Source organism: Puma concolor, chromosome A1 (genome assembly GCF_028749965.1).
Source record: "Puma concolor isolate L17-30 chromosome A1, mPumCon1.1.hap2, whole genome shotgun sequence".
Classification (NCBI taxonomy): Eukaryota; Metazoa; Chordata; class Mammalia; order Carnivora; family Felidae; genus Puma; species Puma concolor.
Window position 1 is genome coordinate 169843662 of NC_141667.1, and position 16301 is coordinate 169859962.

At 47.8% G+C, this 16301-nt stretch overlaps 1 protein-coding gene and 1 non-coding gene across 5 annotated transcripts in view; both read left to right on the forward strand.

Moving 5' to 3' along the window:
• The first annotated feature begins 2243 nt into the window (after positions 1-2243).
• Positions 2244-16301, forward strand: part of TMTC4 (transmembrane O-mannosyltransferase targeting cadherins 4) — a 66524-nt gene continuing 52466 nt past the window's right edge. The window contains exons 1-4 of one of the 4 annotated variants that reach the window (XM_086708547.1): positions 2244-2408; positions 8476-8691; positions 13171-13286; positions 14356-14572. In XM_086708547.1, coding sequence (XP_086564673.1) covers positions 8530-8691; positions 13171-13286; positions 14356-14572 — 495 coding nt within the window. In that variant the 5' untranslated portion in view covers positions 2244-2408; positions 8476-8529. The other 3 variants (XM_086708554.1, XM_086708550.1, XM_086708549.1) reach the window with 3 other exon arrangements.
• On the forward strand, positions 13495-13599 carry LOC112861848 (U6 spliceosomal RNA). Its single transcript, XR_015241414.1, has one exon. It is a non-coding gene; the product is annotated as a U6 spliceosomal RNA (small nuclear RNA).

Genomic DNA, 16301 nt, shown 5'->3' on the forward strand with positions numbered 1-16301 from the left:
TAACCTTGTATCTGTATCCAACCAATGCTTGTAATTCAACCATGGTTTCACAAAAGGATTGTATCTCAATGTGCTCTTTTCCCAAAGAACTTATTGTTATTAAATCTGATATGTGATCTATTAAACTATTTCTTACCCTGTTCAAATAAACCCATTAAACTAAAATCTTTTAGTTTTAGCACTAAGCACAACCCATTTTAGTTTATTTATTTATTTATTTATTTATTTATTTATTTAGACAGGCTCCAGGCTCCACGCTGTCAGCACAGAGCCCACACGGGTTCAAACCCACAAACTGTGAAATCATGACCTGAGCCGAAGTCAGACACTTACCCAGCTGAGCCACCCTGGCACCCCAAGCACAACCCATTTTAAAGCTTAATCTGCAATATTAACATTTTTTCCATTACTTTCTTTAAAAAAATTTTTTTCACCATTTATTTTTGTACTTTATTAAGTCTAGAGACAATCAGCAAAACAACAAATTAGGCTGATTCATAATGTTTGTCAATTTTTCTATAGTGTAAATACCCTCACCATGGCTGATTGCAATCTGCTTGTGTGACATCGCTGAGTGGGTTAGGAAGACACATGCACAGCAGCATGGCATCATACGTGGCCTTGGAGATGGAAAGAAGTGGACAGACTTGATAGACATTTAGCAGGTAGAATCTTGGTGATTTGCTATATGCCAAGGGTGAAGGCACAGTTTAGGAAATACTGGGCAGGTGGTGGTACCGTCACTATTAGAGGGAGACCTGAGGAGGAGAAAGCAGTGAAAGCATGCTTTCTATCCCAACTGCTAGTGACACAACAAGGTGGAAGCTACATAAGTAGGGGCTGGAGTTGTTAAGTCTGCAGTTGAAACTGAGAATTTTTCCACACAGAAAAAAATTGTGGCATGGAAGGACTGAGACCTTAACCATATGCCCTCTGGAGATCATGGAGCAGCAGATGAGCAAAGTAAGGAGCCTGGGGGAAAACAGGAGAGCAGCACACCACTATCACCAAAAGAAGTGTGTTTTGAGGAAGAAAGAATTTTTTTGAGAGACCAAGTAAAATGAGAAAAGAGAGTGTCCTTTGGATTTAGTGATTGTGGACGACTATAGGAAATGCAGTTACAGTAGAATGTGGAAACCAGGAAGTCACTGCCAGTTGAAGACTAAAAAGGGGAGGGCGGGGGGGGGGGGGGGACGGGCAGCTCTCTTTTAACTTCAGTTATGAAGAGTAGGAGAGGGGGCAGGGTGGCAGCTGGAAGGGCAGGGTAAGGTGGGGGGTGGGGGGCAAGGAAGGCTTAGGACTGATTAAATGCTGATGATACGGATCCAGCCAAGAGGGAGAGATTGATCTCAGGCTGGACTCTGATACTGGGGGTGGAGGTGGAGGTGGAAGTGAGGAATGGGGAGGGCGGAATCCGTGCTTTAAGGATGTGTGTAGGTTTGGGGGTGAAAAATGCAAAAAGTTTCTTTTTTAACATTTACTTATTATTGAGAGACAGAGAGACACAGAGTGTGAGCAGGGGAGGGATAGAGAGAGGGGGAGACATGGAATCTGAAGTAGGCTCCAGGCTCTGAGCTGTCAGCACAGAGCCCCACGCAGGGCTTGAACTCACAAACTGCGAGATCATGACCTGAGATGAAGTCAGTCGCTTAACCCACTGAGCCACCCAGGCGCCCCAAAAGTTCGTTTTTCTTGAGGCAAGAGACAAAGTAATCTACTGAGATGGGAGTTACTGGAGGGCAGAGTGGCAATCCGGTTGGGAGTTAAAAGTTGAGAACAAAGTGACTACTGGTGAATGGATGGACGACTGAATGTCTCATCTGGCCAGGTGAAGAATCAAGACCTGAGTCCAGAAAGAGGGTCTGTTAAAAACAATAGGCGGCAGGGCCTTGGAAGGAAGTTCTGGTGAACCTACAAATTGGAAACAACTCCTCCCAGACAGGAAGAAGTCAGGCAGAATGTGGAGACACGCAAATCTGGAACAACTCCTCCCTGCCAGGAAGAGCCCTGACGGTTCTCCTCCAGCTCCCTTTCCTGCAAGGACTCTGCAGTCCCACCGCGGAGCGCCACCCACAGTGCGAGAAGCGCGAGACCCACAGGGAGCAAGCTCCCGCGCCCGCGGACTGGAGGAGGCGGCCCCGCCCACGCGGCCCGCCTCCAGGGGCCAGGCTGGGGCCGCCCCTTCCCGCCCCGGCACCGCCCGGCCTCCGCGCCTGGAACTCCGCTTCCTGCTCTCCCGCCGACGCCTTCTGTCGCTGCGCCTCTTTCGCCGCCGTGTAGCGCCTTCTGGCCCGACGTCACCGGCGCTTCCGCCAATGAGCTGAAGAGGAACGAGCTGCGGCGTGAAAGTGACCACAGGAGCAGCCAATGGCCGCGAGGAGAGGGCGGGCCGAGGCGGGAGTGTGAGAGTGAGCGCCCGCACGCGTGGGGGAACTGCGGACGGTGCGGGCGGCGCGCGGCGCAGGAAGGGAGGCGCGGCAGGGGGCGGGGGCGCGGCGCGGGCGGCCCCTCCCCCTGCCCAGCTCCGGGCGGGCGCCGAGAGCGGCCGGAGTTTACGCGCCCGGGAGGGAGATGCGGCCGCCGCTCGGGCTCCTTGCAGGTAATGCGTGGGGCGGCCCCTGCAGGGCCGAGTGGCCGAGTGTGCTGCGAGACGAGCATAGTTGGGCGCGGAGCGGACGCGGGGTCCTCGCTGTAGCCGCGCCCCGAGCCCCGCGGGCCGGCCCGGGTCCGGCGGTGGTGCCGCTGGGAGTTGGCTCCAGGACCTGGGCTGCGACCGGGGCCAGGGTCACGGGGGACGCGAGTCCCAAGCGCCCCGGTGTAAGCTGCACACGGGACAATGGGCGCGGCGTGGAGGGTACGCGCTCCTCCTGCCCGCGCCCGGGCTCCTGCGCTCCCTCCGCCCGGGGCCGTGGTCACCGCTGCCACCCTTGCCTGCTCCAACTGCACGGGCGCTCCGTCGCCCCCGGGGCGTACCAGGCGTCTGCGGTGCGTCCCAGGAGTGGCCACCTGGCCGTGGAGCCCCGCGCCTGGCCGCCAGCTGGCCGTGGCGCCGGCGATGGCTGGGCACAGCCGGGCCTGTTGGCCGCCTGCCCTAGGTTAAAGGCGGCTCCCCTGCAGCGCCGCGAGTGCCAGCTCCTCCGCGCTGGCTGCCGAGCGGAGCGACGGGAGAACCGCGTGCCACCGGCCCGGGCGCCCGGGGCCAACGAGCTGCCACTTCCCCGCGCGGGCTTGGAGTTTAGGAAGCCGAGCAGGTGGTGCAGCCGCCGCCTCACCTCCTGCGAACTCCGCGGGGCTTCTGGTCGTGTTGATGTTTTGACTGTGGGCTGTGTGTGTGTGTGTGTGTGTGTGTGTGTGTGTGTGTGTGTGTTTCTTTCTTTCTTTCTTTCTTTCTTTCTTTTTTAATCACACACAAAAGGAGGGAGGAGTTAGAAAAAAGATCTAGCCAGCGCGCTGTGAATCATCCCACACAGTTATCTCTGGGAGAGCAGATGGAAGGGGAGAATTCCTTGAGGAACAATTACAGTAACGACTGACTGGATCCCTTCTCTGTCCCCTCGCCCTGCAGTCCTGACCTTGCCTGGCACACCCCAAATCGACGTGGGGTGAAGTGGTGCCGGCTGACTTTGAGGGGGAAATGGCTACAAGCTAGCAAGCTGGAAACTTTCTGGGACAGTGTAACTGTGAATGCCGAACCACACACAGTCCTTCTTGCTGTAGGCAGGCATGGCTCTCGCCTGTTACTGAATTAAAAAGCAGAAAGGTGATCACAAGAGGAAGATACTATGAGTAGCATTTTTTTCAGCGCTGCATTGTGGGGAGCGGTGGAGATGACAGGCTCCCAAAACTTGAAGCCCCCAAGAGAGGAGCAGCCAGCTAACCTCTCCAGATGCTGGGTCACAAATGATCGTGTTCTTTAGTCTGATTTCCAGAAGCACTGTCTCATCGCAGCCTGGCAGAGGGCAGCTTGCGTTTGGATGGATTGTTACTGATGAGGTAGAAAGGTCGGCCAGAGGCCAGCAGGCCCTTCCATGCATGTGGAAAAATATTCTGCAGTAGGTAACTGCTGCTCATAGTCCCAGGGCGAATCCTTTAGATTGGTCTCACCATCCCCATTTCCTGCAGTCTGAGGCTGCTATGTCAGTTGTCACTGGGTCCCTAGGGTTCACAGCTCAGTGACATTCCTTTTGGGAGGTGGAGTCCTTGTTTTTTTGACCATTGATATTTTATGAATTTATTTGAACCCCCTGAAAATAGAGGCTTCATATTAGAAGTTTTGAGAAATTGAGAATAAAGAGCCTTCTGCTTCATTCCAAAATTCAGTTACTTCTAGGGCCAGTTAATTCTGAACAGTGTGAAATCAGCACAGGAGTCAGGGATCAGAGCAGCAGTTTTACCACTTGAAAAACTGGCTGTAGCACCACTGGGACTGAGCCTGAGACCTCCGTGACACTCCCTTCTTTGCACTTCATATGGTGAACTTACCATCCCACCCCAGAGCCAGGACTCCCAGGCAGGACACCTGGAGGGGAGAAATAAGACCGTGTACTTGGAGACCTAGCAAGAGAAAAACAGAAAGTGCACCTTCCTATTTCATGGCTTGTGTACAAAAAAAAGAGGTGGAGGGGCAGGTCAACTTGTCTGTACCACCTCACTCAGGGAGGGCTTCTTTAACTTGAGCACCAAGCCTGGCTGGGATCATCAGAACAAAGGCTGCTTTCCTGTTGGAGGAAGGGAGGTTGGAGCAGGGTCACTGTATTAGACTGTGCCATTTATGCAGGACATTCAGACACTGGCCAAGGAGGCAGTGCCCTGGGCCCATCCAAGGAAGGACACCCTTCTCTCAGTTACATTGGGACAGTTGGATGGGCTACTGCTGGTCTCAGTTGGTAAAACCATCTGCAGGAATAAAGAATTGATAGCAACATCTCTGTTCCCAAGACAGGAGATCAGGGATGAAGCACTGGGAACTAGATTCTCCAAAATGGTAACAAGAATGGGAAGTAATTGTTTCCATACATTCTTTCCTTTAATCCTCTGACAACCTCCCAAAGTTATGCGGTGGTACCCTGTTGTGCCAGTGAGGATTTGAGCCTTCGAAAGACTGAGAAGCTCAAGGTCTCAAAGGTAGTGAGTCCACCTCCACCTGCCTCGAGAGCCCACCCTCTTAACCCCAGTGCTGCACTCTGAGAACTTTGCATGGGTTCCTGACACATTGTAGATTTTATGGCATTTGCTAATCTGCAGTATTTTCTGAACCATTCCACTGTATACATTAACCATAACGCCTTAAATAAAAAAAGGGCATTTGGGAGTATTTTCAGGGACAGCAAAGTAGCGGGAACCTTGGAGACTCAGGAGGGAAGCCGCAATAGAAGTCTTGCAATGTAGGACTTGCTGATGTCCCTGCAGTAGAAGAAGGGGAGATCATTCTGAGATTAACCCAACCATCCTGGTGATGCTTCAGGAGTCCCGGCCTGGCCCACCAGGGCGCTGCAGATGTTTGAGTCCATGGTCCGCCTTCCATATATCTCTGCTATTGCCTGAGTACCAAAAACATTCATTGTATTCAATGAATAAAGATTCATTGTATTACAAATAATCTGAAATGAAAAGTGGGGCAGGACAGCTCATGTAGGAGCACAGATTATGTGTCTTGCTTCCGTGTTCTTCCTATAAGAATTGGAACCTCACGACAACCTTTTGTGAAATAATATTCAGATGTTTGGGCCCATAGCAGGTAACATCAAGACCAGCTCTGTTGTGCATTTAAAACTGTCGCATTTTCCTCCACGTTAATTTTCCAAATTCAAGAACACTTTTATTCCCTTCATGTGAAGTCATGCCATCTTTCTAACTACATGGTCTTTATGATTTCTTTTTCACATTGTTTTTGTTTTGCTTTGCTTTTTTAGTAGCAATTTCTTATTTTAAAAAAATTTTTGAAGTTTTTATTTATTTATTTATTTTTGAGAGAGAGACAGAGCAGGGGAGGGGCAGAAAGAGAGGGACAGAGAGAGAATCCCAAGCAAGCTCCGCACTGTCAGCGCAGTGCCCAGTGCAGGGCTTGGACCCATGAACCGTGAGATCATGACCTGAGCCAAAACAAAGAGCTGGACGCTTAACCAACTGAGCCCCCTAGGTGCCTCTTTAGCAGCAGTTTCTTTAGCTGAAATGTAGACACAGCAGTTGGCCTGCATGGTGACCTATAAGGTGTTTGCAATCAATGGTTTACCCTTTCATTGGGAAAGACAAAGGCAGCAGATAGGAGCTGGGATATTTCCCACCAGCACTTGCTAAGAGTGAATTACATTAAGTGGAGAAGCTTGAGGGACCAGCAGTGAGAGATACAAAGTCTTTCCTCTCTGGGTTGTAAATCTGGACCTCTTTTCAGCACCCGGAAAGGGACAGTGTTATCATAGGATGATGTGTCCCATTGACCGTTGGATCTTTTTCCACATTCACTCAGATAAAAGCCAGAGAAAAGATGCCTGTGACCTCAGATGCCCTGACTTCTCATTTGGCTGACTTCTCATTGATTCCATAGTCTGGGGTAGTCCCTTGGAGGCCTAGAGACAAATACATCTAAACTGCCTTCACAATCAAGGGGTTTGGGATTCTCCTCCACCTTCGCCCAAAAGGACTGGAGCCAGGGCCCTTACTAATGTAGATAATAAACAAAATATTTGTATTTAAAAATTAATACTAATATTAGGATTTAAAAAATAGTTCTGTGTCTGTGCTTTTACCCTTCTTAAAGAAAGTGCTTGTAACCATAGTTAACCTCCCCTCAGCAGTCGTTAAAGCCAGACAGCAGTTCTCAGCGCCTCAGGTGGCTATCCTGTGGAATGACAACCATGTTAGGTACAACAATTATCCCCAGTTTAGAGGCAAGGAAACTGAGGCCAGAGAGGTTAAGTAGCTTGTCCATAGTTACCCAGGATTGGAACCTGAACACTTTGAGCCAAACATGATTCTGGTCAATCCAAAGAAAGCACCTGTTGGAGGTATAGTGGAGATAGAGACAGATAAAATGTGATTCGCAGGGTAGTTTTGTATTTGGGCAAATTCCAAGGCAGGGGGTTCTCAGGCAGCTGTCACCACTGGAAAGCTCTTACGCCTTGCTGAGTGTCACAGGAAGTAGACTCTGAAAGGACAAGGCCATAGAACTAATAAATGGCAAGGCAGAGAGACCAACCGTTCTGGCTTTAACATTTTTCCTGTTTGAAAGAAAAGTTTAAAAATAAGAGGGTATTTTTAACTTGACTCTTTCACCAACGTTGAAGGTCGTATTCTTACCTGGGATAGCTTCCCCCTCTTCTCCTTTAGGATTTGGCTCAGCTCTTTCTGAACTAAGATATTGTCCTAGACTGGTCAGTCTATAGTGTTCTCTCCTTCGTCCGTCTGTGTGTGAACCCCTCACCTGGCCATCGATCATGTGTCCTGCCTGATCATCTGTGTTAAAACTCTTCTCTCTGCCAGATTTTCTGCTAACTGGCATGAGTGACTGAGTTCTAGAGAGACTCTAAGCTCTCTCAGAATCAGGACCATGTTTTATACCCTACTACACATGCACGCACCATGTGCTAAGACTTAACAAGGAATATTTATTTATTTCTCTGGATTGGATGAAGCAACATGGTAACTTCAAAAAAAAAATTTTTTTTTAATGTTTTATTTTTTAAAAGAGAGAGAGAGGGGCACCTGGGTGGCGCAGTCGGTTAAGCGTCCGACTTCAGCCAGGTCACAATCTCGCAGTCCGTGAGTTCGAGCCCCGTGTCAGGCTCTGGGCTGATGGCTCGGAGCCTGGAGCCTGTTTCAGATTCTGTGTCTCCCTCTCTCTCTGCCCCTCCCCGGTTCATGCTCTGTCTCTCTCTGTCCCAAAAATAAATAAACGTTGAAAAAAAAAATGAAAAAAAATAAATAAATAAAAGAGAGAGAGAGAGAGAGAGACAGTGTGTGAGTTGGGGAGAGACAGAGAGAGAGGGAGATACAGAATCCAAAGCAGGTTCCAGGCTCTGAGCTGTTAGCACAGAGCCCGATGCGGGGCTTGAGCCCATGAACCACAAGATCATGACCTGAGCCAAAGTCAGATGCTTAACCAACTGAGCCACTCAGGCACCCTGGTAACTTTTTTTTTTTTTTTTTACTTTGGTGTAAACTGGTTCAAGGACTATAAAAACAATTTGCCTTATGGGGTTGATAGGTATAGGATTTCCTTAAATCAGCATGTCTCAAGATAATCCAGTATCAGAAACCCAAGGGCTTGTGATTCAGTGGTTGCAGTTAGGCCCAGGAGAATTTACATGTGTCCCAGTGACCCTTCTGCCCAGTAGACTCTGAAAACCACATCTTAAAGTTTGTAATGACCAGATCCTATACACTCACAGTGTAGGTGACTGTCTAGTTCCTACTCACTGCAGAAATTTTCCTAACTGTATGTTGATGGATATTTGTGTTGTGTCATTTTTCTCATAGATTTCTAACCAGCATGATGCTGGAGCAAGAGGCTGGCAGCCAGCAGTTTTCAAAATGGCCGAGTTGGACGCTGATTTGGGTCACATCATCCCCTCTTCTGTGCTTGCCCCTTTCTGGGCTAAGTTAGTAGTGGGATTTGTTTCCCTTGTATGTTTCGCACGCAGCTACGATGGAGATTTTGTCTTTGATGACTCTGAAGCTATCATTAACAATAAGGTTTGTATGGTAACCCCTTTTTGGTAAACGTGTTAATCATTTGCCTGTTTCTCATTAGTAATCTAAATTCGTGTTGGATAATTCTCTATTTGACCTTGGTTAAGCATTTGCCTGGGCCCCAATTGTGTTGTAGATTTCCCATCTCTTTTAGGTAGCATCTTTGTGATTTAGGGCCTCTTTTATTGTTTATTGTTTACGGTCTCCAGCCCCTGCCTGACCTCAGGCTTTACCCTCACCACGTACCCCATCCGAGGTCCCAGTCTACACACACATCAGAGAGACCATTACTCTCAGTTTACAAGGCAAGGAAGGGCATTGCAGACTAAGTATTTCAGGTTTTATGACAGATTTCTAGAATCCTAGGCCACAGCTGTTTTCCCCCTCCCCCCACCCCAACATGCACTTGCTGCAGTGATGGACGAGTCTGATCACCTGCCAAGAGGTGCGTCCGTCTGCGTCCGTTCGCAGCAGCAGGAAGGGAGTTGGCTTCTTCTTTGTCCTTTGCTGATAGCATCAGGACAGCCTGCTGGCAGGCGCTGGAGAATGAGGAGTGTGCTGTCGGTGGAAGCTGCAGTTTCTGCCCATTTCGTGTTTGGAGACTCAAATTTGCTGAGTTTGCAAAATCCCAGCCAGTTTTGCTCTCCAGTGGGTGCTATATCAGTGCAGGGAAAATGCCTGTCTTTCACTAGCTAGAGAGAGGGAGAAAGAAATAGGTTTGGAGAAAGGAAAGAAAAAGATTCAAGGGAACTAAAAGAAAATCAGACAAGAGCCTTGGAGGCAGGGAGAGCCCAGGAGAAGAAATGCGGAAATGGCACAGATTTGTGACCTCTCAGTTATTCAGCAGTTATTTCGTGTGTGTGTGTCTGCACCAGTGAAGACAGCCCAAAGGAATAGCCTAATATATTTCTCTCCAGGCGGTGCAGTTGTAGCAACTTGGTAACACTGTTGTTGAAATTTTGAAGTCATGGATTCTCCCAAATGAGCAAAACCTCATTTTCATATTGAAAATGTTGAGAAAAATTCTCTGTGACCAACATGTATGTGTGATGGTGACAGTGAGGTTGGAAGGGGGGGTGACTTTTGTAAGTTTTTTATTTGTAACATCTTGTATGTACTGATTTTCTCTATTTTATGATGCAGACTATCAACCAACCTTGATGTTTAGTTTTTTTTTTAATTTTATTTTGAGAGAGAGAGAGAGAGAGCATGTACATGAGCAAGCATGAGTGGGGGAGGGGCAGAGAGAGGGGGGGACAAAGAACCCCAAGCAGGCTCTGCCCTGTCAGCACAGAGCCCAACGCGGGGCTTGAGCTCACAAACCATGAAATCATGACCTGAGCCGAAATCAAGAGTCAGATGCCAGACCCACTGAGCCACCCTGGTGCCCCGATGTTTGTTTTTAATTCAGGTTCTTCACTTATAAGTTTCCTCAAGTTCACCCAGCAGTTACTGTAGATGTTTGTTTCTTTTTAAACCACGCTTAAAAGAAAAAAGTAGTAGCTCCTAGCAACTACATCGCGTCGGTGGTTTTATAGCTGCAGGATTGCTTTGCTAACAAGGAAAGGAGAACATGACTTAATTTTTAAAGCCCGTTCTTCATTTCATTAAGAGTTTCTTCACTCTTCCACTTTTACAAAGTGGAAGATACATAAAGTGTTCACTTAGATCATTATATCGAAGGGGGCACCTTGGCGACTTGTCAGTTAAATGTCTGACTTCAGCTTGGGTCATGATCTCATGGTTCGTGAGTTCGAGCCCCACATCAGGCTTCCTGCTGTCAGTGCAGAGCCCACTTTGGATCCTCTGTCTCCTTCTGTGTGCCCCTCCCCCGCTCTTGCTCACGCGCACTCTCTGTCTCAAAAATAAATAAACATTAAAAAATTAAAAAATAAATAACATTTAAAAATTAAAAAGAAAAAAACCTTACGTGGAAGAACTTTGATGAACAAGGCAGGGGAAAGCGCAAGCCCTGTTGTATGCGGGATGGCCTGGGACATGGTTATAATTCTTCCCTCCGTGTGGGGTAAGGCCGATGAAGCCATTTTGTGGCCCTGCTGCACATTGTCTTGGCAGTGTTTTCTAGAGCATCACACTGTGCTCCTTTGTTAACTTGCTAGCCCTCCTTTTTTCCTTTCCTGTTTAATGAAAGGCTCCGCTCTGTTCATTGGCGCTGTGCCCACAGTAATGTGAAACAGGCTGTTCCTGGGTTTTATTGGTGTTAAAGACTGTTTTCCAGATGCTTCCTTGTAGTGTTGAGTTGCCTTTTTTCATTGAGATGATGGTTTTCTTTGAGACAGTGGAGTTAGCAGGAATTTCAGACACACGTCTTTTCCATAAATCATTGTGAAGAGAAATGGACCTTTCTTCCTGCAGCGCGCCCTGCTGTGTGTAGGCTACACCTAATCAAATATTTAGAGCTTTGTTGGTGTTCATTTTCTGCTCAAATGGAGGGAAAGATCCTCCGCCCAGCTCCTTCACAAGTGAGCAGGTACTTCTGGGACAGTGCAGAAGAAGATGGGCTTCCAATTTTGTCACTGAGTAAACCAGACTTGTGGGTAGTTTGCAAGACCTTCATGAAATACCGGACTGACTGTTAGAAGAGGGGTCAGTATGCTCAAGGTCTCTGAAGCCAATACCCAATGAAGTGAAATTCACCCACAAAGTGGATATCAGGTGACCAACTTTGCCTCTGTCGCACATCTTCAAGCCCTTTCCCTTTGATCAGTAAGCACTTAAGTAGTGAGTACTTACTGAAGTCCCCGTGTGCCATGGACACTGCTTGCTTCTTTGTCCCAGCCATGATTTGACACATTTCTGCTTGAGACTTTCCCCACCTTGGTTGTTAGAAGCTGCAGGGACTGTCCAGGTTGGATGCAGACGTGGGCAGAGGGTCTCTTCTCAGGTGCACCCACCTACTGGAGTCAGGAGCTAATCACCCAAGAGGCCGAGGTCTGGAGGCAGCCAGGCAGCCCCCTCTCCCCCGCAAAGTGTCTAGCAGTGTGATTTGTGGGCGTGCTTCTGGCTGCAGAGCCCCAAACCTGGGAGCCCCCCTGGGTGTCCGTGAGCCTTGCAGTCTCCTTTAAAGCATTCTTTTTTGCTTATGTTAATCAGTGCTAATCTGGTCACCGCAGGGAAGAGTCTGGACTGATACACTTAGTGGTGCTTAGCATGTCATAATTTCTAGTCCCTAAAATATTCCTGTTTGTTATGCTTGGAAGAGAAAATTAGTATTTGCTTTTATTGCTTATTCTGCAATGCCTTCTCTGCCTCTCTTCTTGTCAGACACAGTTTAAACAATCTAGTTCTACATTTAAATGTTTTTTTAAAAAGATGCATTTTTCAGGGCACCTGGGTGGCTCAGTTGGTTGAGTGTCTGATTTGGGCTCAGGTCGTGATCTCACAGTTCATGAGTTCAAGCCCCACGTCGGGCTTGCTGCTGTCAACCTGTCAGTGCAGAGCCCGCTTTGGATCCTCTGTCTTCCTCACTCTGCCCCTTCCCTGCTTGTGTGCTCCCCAAAATAAATGAATGTATATTTTTTAAATATGCATTTTTAAGCGTCTGTAGCACAGGACCAAATTAAATTACCTTAATAGTAAAATAGATGTCATTTTTTAATAATTAGTGATTTTTATCTTTAAAAATTAGATGGAAGTTGTTTTTTCTTTCATTTTTCTTCCTGTTTAGCTAGGATTCAAAAATAGACAATATATGCTTATCCAGTCAAATTTTAACTGAGATGTTTTAGGAAAATTGCCTTCTGTATTGAATATGAAAGAGGCATTAGTTTATTCAACATGGATTAAGCACTTTCTGTATACTCCCCACCCACATAATGTGGCCCCGGGGCCTCACCCCCATTCCAGTGGGGCAGACAGATGGTAGTTAGAGATGATAAACCGCCAGGGTGCCAGGCACTGTGAGGACAGGTGTGAGATGCCCTGAGGCCCATGGAAGGAGAATTGCATCAGCTGAGGAAGGTCATAGCCTGCTGGCCGAACGTGAACGGCAGGAGATGCTGGGCTGTGAGGAGCTGAGGGGTAACTGTCTGGTGGACACCTACGTGTGCACATCCTTGGGGAAGGGTGGCAGCAGGTGCTGTGTGGGGACCGGACAAAGGTCAGAGTCCACGAGATGAGCAGGCAGAGCTCGGCGGGAGCCAGAGCACCCTGGGCTGCGGTACCCACATCAGGACGTCGGCTTTGTCCTGGGGGCGGGGGGAGCCATCTGGGTGTTTTAAGCAAGGTTGGATGGGTGACCCAATTTGCAGGTTGGAGAGATTAGCTGGGAGAACGTGCTGGAGGGAGGCCTGACCGTATCCTTGGTGAGAGGTGGCAGTGGCTTGGCTCAGGGCTAATGGGAGAGATGGACCAAAGGGGAATGAGCAGCTCTAAGGAAGAGCTCCTGGTGAGGGCTTAAACATGGGGTGAGAGGGAGTCATGACACCTTTGTCCTGAATGCCTTCTACTGTGTCCCTGCAGGACCTCCGAGCGGAAACGCCCCTTGGGGACCTGTGGCATCATGACTTCTGGGGCAGTAGGCTGAGCAGCAACACCAGCCACAAGTCCTACCGCCCTCTGACCGTCCTGACTTTCAGGTGAGGTGTGACAGCGCGGGCTGCATAGGATGCTGTGCCAGGTTCTGTGTGACAAGGCTCCTGGTGTGGGCGAGTGGAGCTGGTGGATCCTGGGGAAGAACAGACCACTCACTCATATGGGTCTCCGAGGAGTACATGCTAATTCCAGCTGTTAGGGGTAGGTCCCAGCAACATGGGGAGAACGAGCCTGAGGAACCACGACTCCAGGGCTCACTTGTCCAGGACAGATCCTAAAAGTGGAAGGATGCAGGGAAGATGAACGTGGCCCCTGTGCGAGGGTGATGTGCAAATTAGCGGAACGTTCCACATTTTGCATGTTTGTTGGAGATTGGACCTTTGCTGGTTGCCACTGGAGAAACCATGTGAGTCAAGGCAACACGTGGCGTCTAAGGAAATTGTGGGGTTTTTTCCACTGTAAAAATGATAATAACAAGGTAAAAATCTTCCTGCTGTTATCAAGTCAATATGCAAATACAAAATAAAGCTAAAAGCACCCTCCCCCACCTCCCCATCTGCATTGAATAGATGTGTTCACCTCCCCAAAGTTCCCATTCATAGCTGTTTCAGGTGCATTCAGTACTTATGTACAGATCTCTCAGAAGCACAGAAATGATGAATTAGAACTGCTGGTAACTGAAAAGCAGTCAGAAATGTGTTTTGTTGGACGGATGAGAATGTGTTTTGTTGGACGGAAAGCTGGTGGACGAACTACCAAGGAGTACTTTTTGTTTTTTGGATAAGCAAGTTACGTGACTGTCTTCAATCCAGGTCCCTGTGGGGTAGCCAAGAGTAAGGTGTGCTGTGTCATATCATCTTGGGAGGCAATCTTGCCTTTTTAGGGCTTAAGAAATTGTTTAGCTTTCCTTCTGCTTTTCCTCTCCACGTGTTTTCTGCCACACTTGTCTGACATGCTCTTATCTGCTCTTTTTCCCCCAGTAGTTATGTTCTTGCCCTTTCTACATCTCCTCCCTTTAACACTGTCAGTCACCAGCCTTCTTCCTTCAGATGCTTTGCATTTTATTTTGCACACTTCTGCGCACCTGGTATGAACCACTTTCGCTCACTACAGGATTAACTACTATTTGTCCGGAGGCTTCTATCCCATGAGTTTCCACGTGGTCAACATCCTCCTGCACGGCGGCATCTCTGTCCTCATGGTGGACGTCTTCTCCGTGCTGTTTGGCGGCCTGCAGTACAGCAGTAGAGGCCGGCGGTTGAACCTGGCCCCCAGATCCTCCCTGTTGGCCGCTCTGCTGTTCGCTGCACATCCGGTACACACTGAGTGTGTAAGTAGTGTCCGTCCGTGGCCTCTGTACTTGTGTCAGGACAAGGAGCCTTTCGTACATTGGCTCATTCCCTAAAGTAGGCTGCCCTTGAATGGTCTTATTGCTGTAGAAAGCATATGGTGCTAAACGCTGCCAGATGCTTGAAATGACTCTGTGTAGGTCCGACAGGTCTTTCTCTCTTAGGAAAGATGCAGAGTCCCAGGTGGGCAAAGACTTCGTAATCATGGTGTGATCTTTGGTGATACTTTCTGTTTCCGCTATATGACTACACTGTAAAGGGTAAATGTTGCATGTGTAGGTGTTGAATATTTAAATATTAAATAGACACCTGGTTTGGGGGTCTGAAGGTCAGAAGCTAAGAACTCGTCTTCAGCAAAGGGTCAGACGCAGTATTCCTGTTTTCACCGAGAACTGTCTCATTTTCAAAATACTTTCTCGTGCTTAATGTAATTGTAATGGAACTGCTGGGAGAGTGGACGGGCCACTTTACAGCAGAGGAATGGCCTGGGAAGACAAATAACACATCTTCCTCAGGTCCATCACATAGCTGGCAGATGTCAGGGTGGAACTTGAAACCTGGTGTCGCAGGCTCACACTGAGGGCATGAGGGCACACTTGGAATTGTGCTGGAAATCTCTGCTGGGATTGGTCAGGAGCTCTCCTCACCTGCTTTGCACCCCCCTCCACCCCCCACTCTTCACTACCTGGATTATTCTCCCACTGAAGGGCTTGGCCCAGGTGACGGGGCAGCTCCTAACAGGGCCGTAACCTGCTCTCCTGTGGGCCACACCTGTATTCCGTGGAGCTCCTGCTGGATATATTCGGTACAAACCGTGTTGGGATTTACCCAGATGTATGGGGATTTCAGGAGCCACCCTACCCCCGCCCACCACAGATCCCTTTGAAAATAAAAGTCTGTATGTGTGCTTGAGATAAAAGATTTGATTTTAGCCATTCATTCTGTGTAATGAAGTACCTGCATGTAAAATACTACATGTTCCTTATTACTTCTCTGCAATAGATTTCTACATTTCGTGTGTATTTAAACCCCCACACTTAACTGAATACATTGAGCATCTTGAAGTGAGTTTCAAAATATTGAGCAGAATTTAGTGTTCTGCTTTTGTTAAACTCTTTGTTCTTTGGTATTAAGAGGATTGTAGAGTTGTTATCACAACCTTCTAGTATCTTATTACTTCATAGCTTTTTTTAAAAAAATCATAATGTTTTACTTCAGCAAATTCGGAGGACTGACAATCTGGAAACTGTGGTAAAAGATTCGTTATCGTCTATTTATATATAACGGTAACCAAATTAGAATTTGCTTCCATGTGATTTCTCCTTATGGCTTAAGTGTTTGTTGGGACCCAGAAATAGTGTACGGGTTGGTCAGAAAAAAGGGAATTTCTGGCAGAAGTACTGATTTACAGTTTTGGTCCTCATTTAATTTAGTGTGATCTTAAAGCAAAATAAATATTTGAGTTATTAACCAAAGAAACTTTTCTAAAATTCTGATTTTATATATTGAGAAGTTAGTTTATAGAAAATTTTGAAATGCCAGCGAATGTAACTGGATGTACACACACACACACACACACACACACACACGCACACCAGTAAATGCAATCTGGGAACATATTAACCCTAAAATTCTGCATCTGAAGTATTTAAAAAGAAGCCAAGGGAGATCTAGCTATAGGAGAGTAGGGAATTTTTGAGAAAAATCTCT